This window comes from Sinohyriopsis cumingii, chromosome 16 (assembly GCF_028554795.1).
Source record: "Sinohyriopsis cumingii isolate HCF-2022 chromosome 16, ASM2855479v2, whole genome shotgun sequence".
Classification (NCBI taxonomy): Eukaryota; Metazoa; Mollusca; class Bivalvia; order Unionida; family Unionidae; genus Sinohyriopsis; species Sinohyriopsis cumingii.
This window is the reverse complement of record NC_142976.1, coordinates 12,790,633-12,809,196: the sequence shown is the minus strand read 5'-3', so window position 1 is coordinate 12,809,196 and position 18,564 is coordinate 12,790,633. Positions and strand designations below refer to the sequence as shown.

The following is an 18,564-nucleotide window of genomic DNA, read 5'->3' as shown; positions in this document are numbered from 1 at the left end:
CAGAGTGGACTTAACACTGGCATTCTCTGTGCCTTTCATATTTAATGGACTTTCCATACTAACAAGGCACCATGTTGCATACACCCTGTAAGGGTAAGTTGATTTTCTCAGACAACATTGTGACATAGTTCATCCTATTTGGTACCTGCTGAATAATTCAGTAAATTACCATAATGTTGAATGTTTAGTTATATCCCTTTGTACACATGTACAAAGAAATTACAGAATCCACATGAAAGGCAAATTTGTCATTATTTTCCTTTGCTTGATTTGACCTTGTAAATATCTGAAGCAGATGACATAGTATTTTCCTTCTATGTACATACATGTATGGTCTTGCATACATCCCTTGCTGAAAATGAACTTGTCCAGGAACTGGAAATGACTGGTGAACAGGGTTGTCTATTACACTGAAAACTTCCATTTGGAATGAAACGCACAGATGATAACGGTGTTAGGGTCCTACCCAGGCTTAATCAGGTTTAAAATTATAAATCAATAAATGAACTGAGTAAGTTCAGTGCATCTTTTATCTCATTTGTGCTTTTTGTTGTTTAAATCGGAGGTATATTCAGACTATAGTCAGGTAGCATGGCTATTTTTATCATATTACAGCACAGAGTACTAAGGCCAGACATCAGCATAAGTGGATTATGATATAACAATGCCATGTTAGGGGTTTTGTCAATATGAACAAAGGATTTGTTCATGTAACAATATATTCTAGTGAGTTTTATGTCTACGTTTGCAGCTTCCAGTCTTGGTGCTTTAAATTTCTCAACTCCAAACCCAAGACTGTATATGGAGTTTTTAACAGCCAAAAATGTTGTTGCCAAAAAAATCGCCAGATGGTATATTTTGTTGCCAATAAGGTGAAAAAATTGCAGTTTGCAACTTTGGTGAAGCCAAGCACGATTCCTGCATTTACAACAATACCAACAACATTAGTAGCAGTTATAATAATTGTAATAATATGAACAGCAAAAAAATATTAATAACGATAAAATAGTGATAATAATGATTATTATGATGAAGAAAGAGAACTGGTAAACAAATTCCTTTCATTTTCTGTATATGTTCCGTTATTGTGTTAACAGAGAGCTTTTTTCCAACCAGTCAACTTCATTGTTCTGTTATATACTTTCTTTAAAATAATCATATCATTACTAAGTTCCTTTTACAGACTTGAATGTATTTTGCATTTGAGTAAAGAGGCATAAAATCTGCCAATTATTTTGTGTATCCCATCAATGCAAGAGATTGCAGGAATTTTCAGTGCATATGTACTTTTTGCTAAATGGCTACGATTCTTTAAATAGAATATGGCTTATTATCAAGCAGAACTAATTATTTAATTTTCAAACCTGCCAAGTAAGATTTATCATTTGAATTTTATTACTTTATTATTTTTCTCTATTTCTCGTGTACATTTAATTGCTGTTTAACTCAACTGCATGACATGTAGGGAGCTTATGATACCAGTGTCATCCGTGGTATCAGCATTGGAAGGTGTAGACAGCATTTTATATTTTTGAGTTTTTATTATTGGAAGGAACTGCAATGTTTTCATCAGCATATGCCTAACCTTGTTTTATACATGTTTTTAAAATATAAAAAATTTTCTTCACAATTTAAATTGAAACATTTTAGGTTCCAGTCTGTATTTGATCACTATAGAGGGAAAGCTAAAGTTTGTGTTAAGGTTTTATTTATTTCTTTTAAGAAGAAACTGCATTTGATTGTCACTTACAAGTGTTACATAAAATGACCTTGACTTTTTTAAATTCTCTAATCTTTCATCTTAATTGAACTTAATTGACTGATATCAGAAGGCTAATATGTGAATGTGGATATAGCATTAACCTCCTCTGACCTTAGTCTGACCTCTCTCCATCTTTCCTTGGTTTAATTTTGTGTTTCTCAAGTTGATATTTTCATGCACTTTCTCATTTAGAATATTGTGTGTGTGTGTGTGATTTAGATTTTTAACGTAGCTTTTTAAAAAAATTCAGTCATATCGCTACGATGTCTGCAGTATGACAATGCATAGTGATGTCTAGCACTGGGGCATCATGCCGCAGACATGTAGCATGATGTCCCACCCAGTCACATTATCCTGACACCAGGCCAACCAGTCCTAACACTAACCTCTTAATGCTGAGCGCCAAGCGAGATAGCTATTAGTACCATTTTTATAAGTCTTTAGTATGACTTGGAAGGGGTTTGAACCCATGACTTCCCGCATCCGAGGTGGATACTCTAACCACTAGGCCACTGGAGCGGTCTCTAGAATATTGTAGTTTAGTGTCTGGATCAAACATGGAGTACTAAACAGTCATATCAAAAGTAGGTCATCATGATATACATTTTACACTTAATTGACTTTTTTTTTACCTTTAGCAATTTTGTTACAGTCATACAATTTTCAGTGTGTAGACATGTGGCTTTCACTCTGGATTCAACATAGTAATCATCACATCAAAATTAGGTCACTGTCCTAAATTTATGTATGCATGATTTTGAACTAGATTTTTAGGACATTGTCTCAAGCACTCTTACCGGTAGGGTTATGTTCTATTTGTGTGGATTGTCTGTGGTTTGTATTCATCATCATCATTTAAACATTAAGTCAATGTGGGCTTCATGTGTCTTTGAAATTTCTCAAAGCTGATTATTTGGGATCAGTACGTTGTGCACTAGACAGTTACCTGTATTTACTAATCATTGTGAGTAATAATATGTAAAACACATAATTGATTTGTGTCTCCTATTTGCTGTAGTTGCAATGGAAAAAATGCTGAGAGGCAAGCTATGCTATCAACTTGGTACTGTACTGTGTTTCACCTTGATAACTTTATCATTGGTATTTTCAACATTAGGTTGATGAATTAAATGTTTTTATTGAATCACAGTTAGGTTATATGAAGAATATGGAGACTTGAGATGATATATTCATTTTGCATGGTTTAATTACTTATATGATAATTAGTGATAAGAAATTGATTTTTATGTTGATAATTTGTGATGTAAATTGAGTAAACTAGGGATTCATGGCAAAATGTTAGATGTTATTTAGATGTATACAAAGGATAATTCTCAGAATGCACTTAGAGTAAAACTTTTCATGCTTTTTAGGTGTACACCAAGGTAGATGTTTTTCTCTATTTTTATTTGTAATGTATATGCATGTTCTGGTTGATGAATTCATTAATGATGGGAAAGAAATAAGTATGATAAAATTGTTTTTATAATTGTTTTATTTATGTATGTTAATGATGGATAATGTACATTTTTATAACTCATCTGTTGGCTTGCAGAGAGGATTTGACATTTTACAATTGTACTGTGATGGATGGAAATCATTTGTAAATAGATTAAGAACAAAAGTGATCATTTAGAAGTACAAAAGTGATCATTTAGAAGTAGTGACATTTAGAATTTTTCTTTGATACTGTGAAACACTTTAAATTTCCTGATTCTAATTTTTGTGGTTTACATGGTTGAGCTAAACCATGAATTTAAAGTCACAATGAAATATCTCCCAAAGCCAACATCCCCTATGCCCCCTTCCATCATATGAAGTAGAAACGCATTACCTGCTTCTTTCTTTGTTTTAATTCCACAGCTATCTGTAGTGCTGACAGTATGAAATATACATTAGGTTAAGAAATGAATGATAAAGAAAACTGGCACTAATTAATTACAATTAATTAAATGCAGAATTTAATGAACCTGAAAATTCATGCAAGGCAAGGGGCCCCGAGTGGCCGAGTGGTCTAAAGCGCTCTCTGTTACAGATCACTGCATCTCACCTCTGTCTGCAGCGGTTCGGGTCTCAGATTCAGCCAATGTGGTTATGTGAGAAAGCTTGCCAGTAGCTTCTTGAGGGTCGGTGGTTCTTTCTGGGGATTTCCCGGGTTCTTCCTCCACCATTAATACTGGCCGCCATATATGGCCTATCGTGTGCTGAAAAATGGCGTTAAACCCCACAACAACCAACCAAATCCTTCACCATTAATACTGGCCGCCATGTATAGCCTATCGTGTGCTGAAAAATGGCGTTAAACCCCCACAACAGCAACAACATGCAAGGCAGTAAAGACTCTTTTGTTTTGTAAATAAAAGGAGATTTACTTGTCAGTGTTTTATGGATCCAATTTTTGGACTACACGGTCAAGGTCATCCAGGCATTAAGATTTCTGTATTTATGCCAGCAATGAATAACTTAATCAACTGAATAACTGTAGCTGGAAATAAATATCAATGTAATCGCTTGCATATACATCATTATTTTTCTTAAAGATAGATCCTTGAAATTAGGTACCAACAAATATGTACTTTTGGTTTACCCAAACTGTGATATTTGAAACCTATAAAAATAAAGCATTTCACAGTAGGAGAGAGATTTTGTGGATAAAAGTATTTCTCATTAAAGTGCTATTTTTATTTCTGTTGCTTCATTGTCAGAAGTTCAGAAAGCAGTTTATCAGTTAAGTAAATATTCAGCCCAGTGCAAACTGGATCTAGTGGTTCTGATTTTATCAATAATTTAAGTAAAGGAGGTTTTAAAAATGTAGGTGAGACAAGACAATCATTTATTAATTCTGTATATCAAGATGACAAAATAAATCATGCAATAACAAATGGATCTCCAAATAGTGTTTGAAATGATTTATGTTATAGACAAGGTGTTTGCTATTATTTATGTCACAGACAAATTGTTTGAATATTTTAAGATTCTGTTGAGCTCAATATAACATGCACACCTTTTAAAAAAAATGTTTTCGACATAAATTTACTTTAGGATATCTCTAACATCCTGCATTTACCATTGGATGTCAGTCTTGCTATGTACCTTGTAATATGTCATCAGGTGTTATGTCAGCAGCTGAATATCAGAATACTATGTCATAAGGTGGTATGTCACCAGCTGAATATCAGAATACTATGTCATAAGGTGGTATGTCACCAGCTGAATATCAGAATACTATGTCATAAGGTGGTATGTCACCAGCTGAATATCAAAATTAAGAAACAAGTTTTACAATGCACATTCATTGCTATCGTGTGATAAAAATTTAAATCATATAAAAAAAGACATTTTTGAAAATTCACCATAACCACTTAGCACAATCAGTTTCTTCTTGTATTCCAGACCAGATGAATGGATGGATGTCTTTATTGTAGTACCAACAATATGTTTTGGTTATCAGGTAAGTGGACATTTTATGTTTTATTGGCACCAGATTTTAATTTATTTATTCATCCATGAGACAAGGGCATGATCTATTGTTTGGATTTCCCCACATGTGATTGCATATGTTTGTAAATTTAATTTATTACATTTTCCATTTATCTCTCGTAAATTAAAAAGCTCATCCAAAATTACCATTATATTTCCTTTTTCTCTCTGCATCATAGTTGTCTGGGTCGTTATGGAGTCCTTGATTTAACCAGTTTGCATCTCCTATTGAATGAAGAATTTGGATGAAGAAAAAAATTAAAGTTTTTGGCATTGTGCATTGTTCTCAAGTGATGGAACTATGCACTGACACTGTAGCATTGTCCCGTTCATCACAGTCACTTTGGTATCCTGGCATTCATGTGTCTGTCTGGCCTAATATGTATATTACACCAATTTATCAAAAGCTTGCAGAAAAGTCTTGACATGTAAGCCATCATCAGCTTCTTGTTTTATTTTAAAACCCTAATTCATGCCTTGGCAATTGACATGTAAACAATGTGCCCTCCTCTCCCAGCCCACCCCATTTTGTTTCATATTTGGTTCATGAATCTTAGCAGCAACTTGGTGCCTTTTGTATAAGTTTGGATAGAGACAGAATTCCACCACACTACCTCAAGGGAACCAGATGTCAAATAAGATTTATTTGAACAAAATCTTCACATATTAATGAAATTCAGTGAAATATTTCTCAGGTCATGATCAAATGCAATTTTGTACATTTTTGGTAGGTTTTGTTTCAGATATCTGCTTTCTCTCTCTCTCTCCTAAGAAGAATGGGAAGTAATACATCATGTTAATTATTGAGAATCCCAGAATTAATGTTACTGGGTCCTTGAAAAAATTATGAAAATCTGTTTTAGGAAAAGAATTTCAGAATACAAAAAATCATAAATGTCATTGAAATAATTCATTAAAAATGAATGATTTGCATTTTATTACTGGAGAGATAGTATATTGCTAGAGAAGATTTGAGTGTGTGTGTGATTTGGACTCTTCAGCAATTTTTCAGTCATATTGCTACGATCTCTGCATTGTGGCAGTTTATAGTGATGTCCAGCACTGGAGCATCATGATGCAGACATATAGCATGATGTCCCACCCAGTCACATTATCCTGACACCAGGCTGACCAGCCCCAACACTAACCTCTTAATGCTGAATGCAAAGCAAGGTAGCTGTTAGTACCATTTTTGTAAGTCTTTGTTATGACTCTGCTGGGGATCGAACCCATGACCTCCCGCTTCCGAGGTGGACGCTCTAACCACTAGGCCACCAGAGCGGTCAAGAGAATAATTGAGGATTGCATAATTTATGTTAAGTATTATAAAAAAAGATAAGATTTTCTTTAAACAGTTATAGATAATTGTTTGAAAATAATTGGTTTTTTCTAATGATTTTGTTTCCCAAAAACATTTGTGTAAATGCCATGTTTATGGTTATAAATTTATTTGCGAAGAATTATTTCTAAACTTTTTGACGTATCTGAAATGTTTAAATATTTGGAAGAGCATTTATATTTGTGGTGAATTAGTTTGATAGTTGCTAGTATTGCCAATTTAAAGTGCCTGAAACATTTGTCATTTGTACATTATCTCATGTATTATTATTGATTTATGACATTATATATATTCAGTGCCTTAATTCACAAATTATTTGGAATTCTTTTTCTGGATTTCTGGCATATAATAAAAAACCTATCCTAATATGCTTTTTTCATGGAACAATTACAAGTTTAATTACAAAGAATAAGGAGAGCCATGGATTGAAAAAAATGTGACTTATGATTTTGAAAGACATGATTCTGTAGACAACAAGTTTCATCCGGAAACTTAACTTTTAAAGCTCATGGTTGACATCAGTTAGGAGCAGGAGACTACGCATATTAATTATGCTTTTATCTTTGGAAAGAATTTTATAGATTATATTGCTTATGTCATTGAAAATAATTTTTATCAGATTATAATGCTTATATCATTGGAAATAATTTTATTAGACTTTGGTAAAATAGATAAAACTGACATAATATAAAGTTTGGGATGTAGTTTGAATATGTTGTGTTTTTACAATACTACACAAGACTGCTTTGTGAAATGGTTGACTGTTAAGTTCTATAAGCCAGGTGAGTGATATCAGGCCCACAAGAGCCTTTTGTTTTGTTTCAGTGCCATGTCAGCGTCATTCCTATATATTCCTGTATGGAGGGAAGAAATCTACGAGACTTCTCCAAGACTGCAGGCATTGCCATGTTAATATGTGTGATAACTTATACCGGTACTGCAGCTTTTGGCTACCTGACATTTGGGGATAAAGTGACCAGTGACATTTTATTATCATATGACCACTCTCCTGTCATTTTAATGGCTGTCATTCTCATTGCTGTTAAAACCTACACAACATATCCAATCCTGCTTTTTTGTGGCAGGTAAGTGTGAAAATACATTTATCATAGCAATGTGTTGTCTCAGTAAGGATATGGCTTTGATATGTCTCACTTGCCTGATAATAAAAATGCCCAGTAAAATTGTCCCAGTGGTATTTATGCCAGACTGCTTGCATTGAAGTGAATTGGTCCTGTCCATCAGTCCCAAGTAGCTTATTACCCAGACTCCACAAAACTACACAACACAGAAAAATGAAATTTGGTTAGCATATTTGTATTCATATGTTGACTACCTGATTAGATTTTCAGGACTTGATAGAAAGATTTCAGTGTTCTACACATTTCTTAACTTTTTGTACCTGGACTGTTTACCAGAAACATTACTGACTTAGACTGTTTGCCAGAAACATTATAGACTGTTTGCCAGAAACATTACTGACAGACTGTTTGCCAGAAACATTATAGACGTAGACTGTTTGCCAGAAACATTACTGTTTTAGACTGTTTACCAGAAACATTATGGACTTGGACTGTTTGCCAGAAACATTACTGTTTTAGACTGTTTACCAGAAACATTACTGACAGACTGTTTGCCAGAAACATTATGGACTTGGACTGTTTACCAGAAACATTATGGACTTGGACTGTTTGCCAGAAACATTACTGACTTAGACTGTTTGCCAGAAACATTACTGACTTAGACTGTTTGCCAGAAACATTACTGTTTTAGACTGTTTACCAGAAACATTATGGACTTGGACTGTTTGCCAGAAATATTACTGACTTAGACTGTTTGCCAGAAACATTACTGACTTAGACTGTTTGCCAGAAACATTATAGACTTAGGCTGTTTACTAGAAACATTATGGACTTGGACTGTTTGCCAGAAACATTACTGACTTAGACTGTTTGCCAGAAACATTACTGACTTAGACTGTTTGCCAGAAACATTAGTGACTTAGACTGTTTGCCAGAAACATTACTGACTTAGACTGTTTGCCAGAAACATTATAGACCTAGGAAGTTTGCCAGAAACATTACTGACTTGGACTGTTTGCCAGAAACACTACTGACTTAGACTGTTTACCAGAAACATTATAGACTTAGACTGTTTGCCAGAAACATTATGGACTTAGACTGTTTACCAGAAACATTATGGACTTGGACTGTTTGCCAGAAACATTACTGACTTAGACTGTTTGCCAGAAACATTACTGACAGACTGTTTGCCAGAAACATTATGGACTTGGATTGTTTACCAGAAACATTACTGACTTAGACTGTTTGCCAGAAACATTACTGACTTAGACTGTTTGCGAGAAACATTATGGACTTAGACTGTTTACCAGAAACATTATGGACTTGGACTGTTTGCCAGAAACATTACTGACTTAGACTGTTTGCCAGAAACATTACTGACTTAGACTGTTTGCCAGAAACATTACTGACTTAGACTGTTTACCAGAAACATTATTGACTGAGACTGTTTGCCAGAAACATTATGGACTTGGACTGTTTGCCAGAAACATTACTGACTTAGACTGTTTGCCAGAAACATTACTGACTTAGACTGTTTGCCAAAAACATTACTGACTTAGACTGTTTTCCAGAAACATTATGGACTTGGACTGTTTACCAGAAACATTACTGACTTAGACTGTTTGCCAGAAACATTACTGACTTAGACTGTTTACCAGAAACATTACTGACAGACTGTTTGCCAGAAACATTATGGACTTGGACTGTTTACCAGAAACATTATGGACTTGGACTGTTTGCCAGAAACATTACTGACTTGGACTGTTTGCCAGAAACATTACTGACTTAGACTGTTTGCCAGAAACATTACTGACTTAGACTGTTTGCCAGAAACATTACTGACAGACTGTTTGCCAGAAACATTATGGACTTGGACTGTTTACCAGAAACATTATGGACTTGGACTGTTTGCCAGAAACATTACTGACTTAGACTGTTTGCCAGAAACATTATGGACTTAGACTGTTTGCCAGAAACATTATGGACTTGGACTGTTTGCCAGAAACATTACTGACTTGGACTGTTTGCCAGAAACATTACTGACTTAGACTGTTTGCCAGAAACATTATGGACTTAGACTGTTTACCAGAAACATTATGGACTTGGACTGTTTGCCAGAACCATTACTGACTTAGACTGTTTGCAGAAACATTACTGACTTAGACTGTTTGCCAGAAACATTACTGTTTTAGACTGTTTACCAGAAACATTATTGACTGAGACTGTTTGCCAGAAACATTATGGACTTGGACTGTTTGCCAGAAACATTACTGACTTAGACTGTTTGCCAGAAACATTATAGACTTAGACTGTTTACCAGAAACATTATGGACTTGGACTGTTTGCCAGAAACATTACTGACTTAGACTGTTTGCCAGAAACATTACTGACTTAGACTGTTTGCCAGAAACATTACTGACTTAGACTGTTTGCCAGAAACATTAGTGACTTAGACTGTTTGCCAGAAACATTACTGACTTAGACTGTTTGCCAGAAACATTATAGACCTAGGAAGTTTGCCAGAAACATTACTGACTTGGACTGTTTGCCAGAAACACTACTGACTTAGACTGTTTACCAGAAACATTATAGACTTAGACTGTTTGCCAGAAACATTATGGACTTAGACTGTTTACCAGAAACATTATGGACTTGGACTGTTTGCCAGAAACATTACTGACTTAGACTGTTTGCCAGAAACATTACTGACAGACTGTTTGCCAGAAACATTATGGACTTGGATTGTTTACCAGAAACATTACTGACTTAGACTGTTTGCCAGAAACATTACTGACTTAGACTGTTTGCGAGAAACATTATGGACTTAGACTGTTTACCAGAAACATTATGGACTTGGACTGTTTGCCAGAAACATTACTGACTTAGACTGTTTGCCAGAAACATTACTGACTTAGACTGTTTGCCAGAAACATTACTGACTTAGACTGTTTACCAGAAACATTATTGACTGAGACTGTTTGCCAGAAACATTATGGACTTGGACTGTTTGCCAGAAACATTACTGACTTAGACTGTTTGCCAGAAACATTACTGACTTAGACTGTTTGCCAAAAACATTACTGACTTAGACTGTTTTCCAGAAACATTATGGACTTGGACTGTTTACCAGAAACATTACTGACTTAGACTGTTTGCCAGAAACATTACTGACTTAGACTGTTTACCAGAAACATTACTGACAGACTGTTTGCCAGAAACATTATGGACTTGGACTGTTTACCAGAAACATTATGGACTTGGACTGTTTGCCAGAAACATTACTGACTTGGACTGTTTGCCAGAAACATTACTGACTTAGACTGTTTGCCAGAAACATTACTGACTTAGACTGTTTGCCAGAAACATTACTGACAGACTGTTTGCCAGAAACATTATGGACTTGGACTGTTTACCAGAAACATTATGGACTTGGACTGTTTGCCAGAAACATTACTGACTTAGACTGTTTGCCAGAAACATTATGGACTTAGACTGTTTGCCAGAAACATTATGGACTTGGACTGTTTGCCAGAAACATTACTGACTTGGACTGTTTGCCAGAAACATTACTGACTTAGACTGTTTGCCAGAAACATTATGGACTTAGACTGTTTACCAGAAACATTATGGACTTGGACTGTTTGCCAGAACCATTACTGACTTAGACTGTTTGCAGAAACATTACTGACTTAGACTGTTTGCCAGAAACATTACTGTTTTAGACTGTTTACCAGAAACATTATTGACTGAGACTGTTTGCCAGAAACATTATGGACTTGGACTGTTTGCCAGAAACATTACTGACTTAGACTGTTTGCCAGAAACATTATAGACTTAGACTGTTTACCAGAAACATTATGGACTTGGACTGTTTGCCAGAAACATTACTGACTTAGACTGTTTGCCAGAAACATTACTGACTTAGACTGTTTGCCAGAAACATTACTGACTTGGACTGTTTGCCAGAAACATTACTGACTTAGCCTGTTTTCCAGAAACATTACTGACTTAGACTGTTTGCCAGAAACATTACTGACTTAGACTGTTTTCCAGAAACATTACTGACTTAGACTGTTTGCCAGAAACATTACTGACTTAGACTGTTTTCCAGAAACATTACTGACTTAGACTGTTTGCCAGAAACATTACTGACTTAGACTGTTTTCCAGAAACATTACTGGCTTAGACTGTTTGCCAGAAACATTACTGACTTAGACTGTTTGCCAGAAACATTACTGACAGACTGTTTGCCAGAAACATTATAGACTTAGACTGTTTGCCAAAAACATTACTGACAGACTGTTTGCCAGAAACATTATGGACTTGGACTGTTTGCCAGAAACATTATAGACTTAGACTGTTTGCCAGAAACATTACTGACTTAGACTGTTTGCCAGAAACATTATGGACTTAGACTGTTTGCCAGAAACATTATGGACTTGGACTGTTTGCCAGAAACACTACTGACTTAGACTGTTTACCAGAAACATTACTGACTTAGACTGTTTACCAGAAACATTACTGACAGACTGTTTGCCAGAAACATTATGGACTTGGACTGTTTACCAGAAACATTATGGACTTAGACTCTTTGCCAGAAACATTATGGACTTGGACTGTTTGCCAGAAACATTATGGACTTGGACTGTTTGCCAGAAATATTATGGACTTGGACTGTTTGCCAGAAACATTATGGACTTGGACTGTTTACCAGAAACATTATAGACTTGGACTGTTTGCCAGAAACATTATGGACTTGGACTGTTTACCAGAAACATTATAGACTTAGACTCTTTGCCAGAAACATTACTGGCTTAGACTCATTTACCAGAAACATTATAGACTATTTGCCAGATACATTATAGACTGTTTGCCAGAAACATTATAGACTTGAACTGTTTACCAGAAACTTTATAGACTGTTTGGGTTTTACATTATAACTATTATTTTTACATTATAACTGTGTTGTTGTCACATTATAACCATCTTCTTGCAATAAAATTGATAAGTTGTTTGCCTTTTGGTCAGGGAAGGAACATTATATTTATAGAGTTAGAAGGGCATGGTAAGTGTCATTGCTGTATATGGTCGGACATGCTCTTTTAGTGTCTCTTTAAAGAAGTTTTAAACATGGGGCAGGAATATAATGCATCATTCATAGAATGTTTGTGATTCCTAGGGCGGGAATATAATGTATCAGCATAGAATGTTTGTGATTCCTTTCTTTTAATATCTTTGTAGGGCATCCTTTGAATGTTTATGGATAGACTTACGAAGATTATCACCAGAAGTTATCGAGTCTCATGAGAAGTTGCGTCGTATCGTCATTACCATTGTTTGGTTCATTTCCACAATAATTCTTGCATCCTTTATACCCAATATTGGAGTTGTTATACAGCTGCTGGGAACACTAGCAGCAACTTTCATTTTCATTTTTCCTGGTAAGAATCTATTTCTTAAACTATAGAGGGAGTTAAGTTCACATATTTATTTTCATCAGGTCGGGACCTGTTTGTTTTGGGATCTTCTCCAGACAAGGTTCTGATATGTTAACCATATCTACACCGTGACAGATCGATCAGATATTTTAGTGCTTTGTCCAAGCAATATCTATTGGATTTCATGAGTTGTCTCCCTTAGTATGTAACTAATCAGTATCATGTAACAGTGGTGCATTGTACATCAGCTGATATAGGAAAGGCAATTGACTTCAAAAGGATACATTGTAAGTTTAACATCAAAAGTATGACTACATACTAGACAGAAGTTATTACAGGTGTATTTGATTGAAAGGATGTATTTATACAAACATAGACCGGCAATATAAAATTGCTTATTTATGAGTCCATTCCAGATGTGTGTTTCCCTTATCTCATTCATGTAGAAACAGTGTTCAAATTTGAACAACTTGAATTTAATTGGATGTGATGGCTTGCTGCCACATCCAATGAAATTCACAGACCCGAAGCAGAGAAATATCAGATTGATCCATCAAGGTGTAGATAGGGTTAACATATCAGAACTTGGCTAATGAAGATGTTCCTTTGGTAGCTTGAAAATATTTTTGGCTCACCTAGCCATTAGGCTAAGTGATCTTATGGCCCTGTCTCCATCATGTCATCAACAAATTGCATCATCTGTCCATCAACAATTGCTAATTACCACTTTGAAGTCTTTATTTTTGATCCAATGTCAATACAATTTGGAAATTTAGTTTATATCATTAAAATCTTGGACTAGTTTGGTGATAATCAAGATCTTTACATGCTGATTGGATAATCTTGCATTAAATTTATGGAGGTTATTACCATTCCTGATCCAGTTATGATAAAACTTGGAATATATTTTTACATCATTAAGATCTCAAACAAGTTTGATAATGAGGAATATTTATGCATGATAATGACATTATCTTGCATCTAATTGGTTGAGCTTGTTACCACTTTGGAGGCCATATTTCTGATTCAGTTTTGATCAGACATGGAACATATCATGAGGATTTCAGAGTTCAGTATTATGAGCAGTATCCATGCATACTAATGAAATGATCTTGAATCCGATTGGTTGAACTAGTTGCTGCACTGAAAGCTATAAATCTGATCCAATTTTGATCCAACTTGAAGGTATGATGTGCATCATCAAGATCATGGATGGGTTTGATAATGAGTGAAATCCATGCATATAATGACATAATCATGCATCTGATTGGATGAGCTTGTTACAATTCTGGAAGACATTGCATCTGATTGGATGAGCTTGTTACAACTCTGTAAGGCATATTGCATCTGATTGGATGAGCTTGTTACAACTCTGGAAGACATTGCATCTGATTGGATGAGCTCGTTACAACTCTGGAAGACATTGCATCTGATTGGATGAGCTTGTTACAACTCTGGAAGACATATTGCATCTGATTGGATGAGCTTGTTACAACTCAGGAAGCGATATTTATGGTTTGATTTAGATCAGGCTTGAAATGTGTTGTTATCATCAAGAACATTGGCAATTTTTATGATGAGTGAAATCCATTGTATTAATGACATGATTTTACATCCAGTAGGCTGTGCTTATTACCACTCTAGAAGCCATAATTCTGATTGTTTTTTAAATAAAATTTGGTATATGGGCGTACAGATATATCAGCAAGATCATGGACAATTTTGGAAGTGAGCAGGATCCATGCATATTAATGTCATCCTGCATCTGATAGGCTGTGCTTGTTACCACTCTTGAAGCCATATTTTTGATCCTGTTTTGATCCAACATCAAATGTTAGCTTATATTATAAAGATCTCAAATGAGTCTGATAATTTGCATGATCCAGACTTATTAATAAAATAATCCTGCATGTGTATTCCTGATCCAGTTTTGATTAAACTTGGTCTGTGTGTCTAAATCATTAACATCTTAATTGAGTAGTTATGAGCAAGATCCATTACCTATTAATGAGGTGATTTGATTCAGATTGGATTTGCTTGTCAAGACTGTAGTGACTTTTTCTGATCATATTTCTATAAAATTTGTTAAATAGGCTTACAGATATGTGTTAGATATGTGTGTTATCATGAGCAAGATCTATGCACATTATTGAGGTGATCTTGCATTTGATTGGCTGAGCTTTTTTCCCCTTGACAGGCTGTATTTCTTATCAGTTTTAATCAGACTTGATAAATAGACAGATATCAAGATGTTGGATGATTTTTGTTACGAGTGAGACCTGTGCATATTTATGGGGTAATATTGTATCAGATATGAATTTTTTTTTTTTATCACTCTTGGGATTATTTTAAAAAGGATTTTGATCAGACTGGTTAAATAGGCCCATGTTATTTTGATCTTGTTTGAGTTTCATTGAGTTAAATGGATGTATATTAATGAGGGGACATTGCATCCAATCTTGGATATGCTTGTCAAGATATTGCATCTGATTGGATGTGCTTGTCATCATATTGCATCTGATTGGATGTGCTTGTCATCGTATTGCATTTGATTGGATGTGCTTGTCAACATATTGCATCTGATTGGATGTGCTTGTCATCGTACTGCATCAGATTGGATATGCTTGTCATCATATTGCATCTGATTGGATGTGCTTGTCAACATATTGCATCTGACTGGATGTGCTTGTCAAAATCCTAGCAGCTATAATTTGATCAGAATTGCAATCTGATTATAATCAGATCGTCACTGAAGATCTGACAGTGACCACTTAGGGGTCATCTTTTAGTGGCCTATCTTATTTCCATAATTGCTAATTTTATCAGCCAATCAAATGAAGTCTTCATGTCTGGGAGACTGAGTAGCATGGCTGAACAGAATCAGTGTGTACTGAATGATTTAATTCACTTTTAGATTTCTGAAAGCTGAATTTCCATTGGCTAATTTAAAGGTCATTAGAACATAACTCCAAAGCAGTCGAGGGTCAGATCTTCACATAGGACAGTGGGGATTTAATTTTAATCAGATTAATCAAAATTGTTAAATATTTTAATACTGTATTATCAAGAGGGATGAATTTTATTATGGGCAAGATCTGTACATATTAATGAGGTAATCCTGAATCTGTTTGGCTGAGCTTGTTACCACCCCGAAGAACAGATTCCAATCAAATTTTTCTTTATCTTAAGCTTATGTTATCATTATCATTGACAGGTTCTGTAATAAGTGAAATCTACATATTTGATGAGACATCTTACCTCTGATTGGCAGGGCTTGTAACCTCTCTAGATTTAGAAACTATATTTCTCATGAAATTTTTGATAAAACTTTGTGAATATGCATATCATCTGCATCTTAGATAACTTTGATTATGATCAAAACACTGCATATTAATGATGCCCTTATCGTTTGAAAACATTCTTGTTGGGATAAAATAGGTACAATTAACATGATATAAAATTTGGGAGAGAGTTTACATTGGATGTGTTGGTTCAGACAAAACCACCTAAGCCAGTTGGGTGAATTGATCTTATGACAAGTTGTATATGACAGGTGAGCACTACCAGATACACTTAGGCCTCTTGTTGTTTTTCTTATGCAGAAAGAATTCTATACCAGTAGCACAGCTGACTGATTAAGATATTGTATCAAGAATGACTTCACAGCAATTATTTTTACTTATGAATGTTGAATTTCAATTAAATTTATCATTCAGTTTTATATTGATGTGACCATACTAAGTTAGATTTCCAATGTTGTCATTCTATCAGAGGAGTTACTTCCCCTGACTGCCCATGCTCCAGACTTGGGTTTCTCATCACAAGAGTCTCTGTTTTAGGGCCTGATGATCAAATTGTAGTAATAACTCTAGTTGGATAAAAATAAAACAATTAGTGTGTTCTAAATATTTTGCGCACAACTACAAAGTAAAAGAATGGGAAGTTACAACACAATATTTGTTTTATGTTACAGGTATGTGTTTACTGGTGACCAACTTGAAGGAAGTGAGAGAGAAAGGAACATGGAGCAGAAAAAATAGATTCCTGTTTGCAGTTTCCTCAGCTTTTCTGATTCTTGGAGCCTTTGTATTTGGTTTGACATTGACCCAGTCAATAATGAATGACATTGATAAAGGAGTGTCAGCTGATAAATCCAAGTACACATGCTAGAGATTAACCATTGGTTTATCAGCTTCTCGGGATGTAAGTCCAAGTGACCTTTGTCCACTTAATGAATTGTCCATTCACATTTGTTATTGCCAGTTCCTTCCCAATAGCCACATGACCAGTTTGCACATAGTTACATTAGAGGGACAGGCATCCATAAGGGGTACTTTTAAACACAAACCTGTCAGTGTCCAGGGGTTTTTGCTGTAAAAAGCGGAAGGCCACTGGTCAGAGGGTCTGTTCAAGAAGGGGAACACTGTAATATTAAGCACTTTAGGTTACGAAATAAAATTTGGTCTACATATTCATATGTAGATGATATATTTAGATTGATATATATGATATATATTTAGATGATATATATGATATATATTTAGATGATATATATGATATATATTTAGATGATATATATGATATATATTTAGATGATATATATTTAGATGATATATGTGATATATATTTAGATTGATATATATGATATATGTTTAGATGATATATATGATATATATTTAGATGATATATATGATATATATTTAGATGATATATATGATATATATTTAGATGATATATATGATATATATTTAGATGATATATGTGATATATATTTAGATGATATATATGATATATATTTAGATGATATATATGATATATATTTAGATGATATATGTGATATATATTTAGATTGATATATATGATATATATTTAGATGATATATGTGATATATATTTAGATTGATATATATGATATATGTTTAGATGATATATATGATATATATTTAGATGATATATGTGATATATATTTAGATGATATATATGATATATATTTAGATGATATATATGATATATATTTAGATGATATATATGATATATATTTAGATGATATATATGATATATATTTAGATTGATATATATGATATATATTTAGATGATATATGTGATATATATTTAGATGATATATGTGATATATATTTAGATTGAATATATGATATATATTTAGATGATATATGTGATATATATTTAGATGATATATGTGATATATATTTAGATGATATATTTAGGTTTTCATGCTGTTGTAACAGTTTTTCAAAATTTTTACTACAGTAGACATTTGGTCTGAGTTAGAGTGTATATGTTTTATAAACTCAATTCTAGCTTGTTTGTTATTTATATTCCTTCGACTCCAGCTGCAGAGGAAAGGAGACATAGAAATATTTTTCATACAGCCATCAGATCCATGTGTACACTGGTCGGAAATATTATATGTGCAAATAGTCTCAATTGTATAGGCTCAAATAGC

At 34.2% G+C, this 18,564-nt stretch overlaps 1 protein-coding gene across 1 annotated transcript in view; it reads left to right on the top strand.

The window, feature by feature from the left end:
- The window catches only part of LOC149779958 (sodium-coupled neutral amino acid transporter 7-like), a 44,373-nt gene extending 26,744 nt beyond the window's left edge, over positions 1 to 17,629 (top strand). The window contains exons 6-9 of the mRNA XM_089936669.1: positions 5,156 to 5,213; positions 7,407 to 7,666; positions 12,905 to 13,104; positions 17,075 to 17,629. Coding sequence (XP_089792795.1) covers positions 5,156 to 5,213; positions 7,407 to 7,666; positions 12,905 to 13,104; positions 17,075 to 17,271 — 715 coding nt within the window. The 3' untranslated portion in view covers positions 17,272 to 17,629. The remainder of the gene's footprint in view (positions 1 to 5,155; positions 5,214 to 7,406; positions 7,667 to 12,904; positions 13,105 to 17,074) is intronic.
- Positions 17,630 to 18,564: the final 935 nt, after the last annotated feature.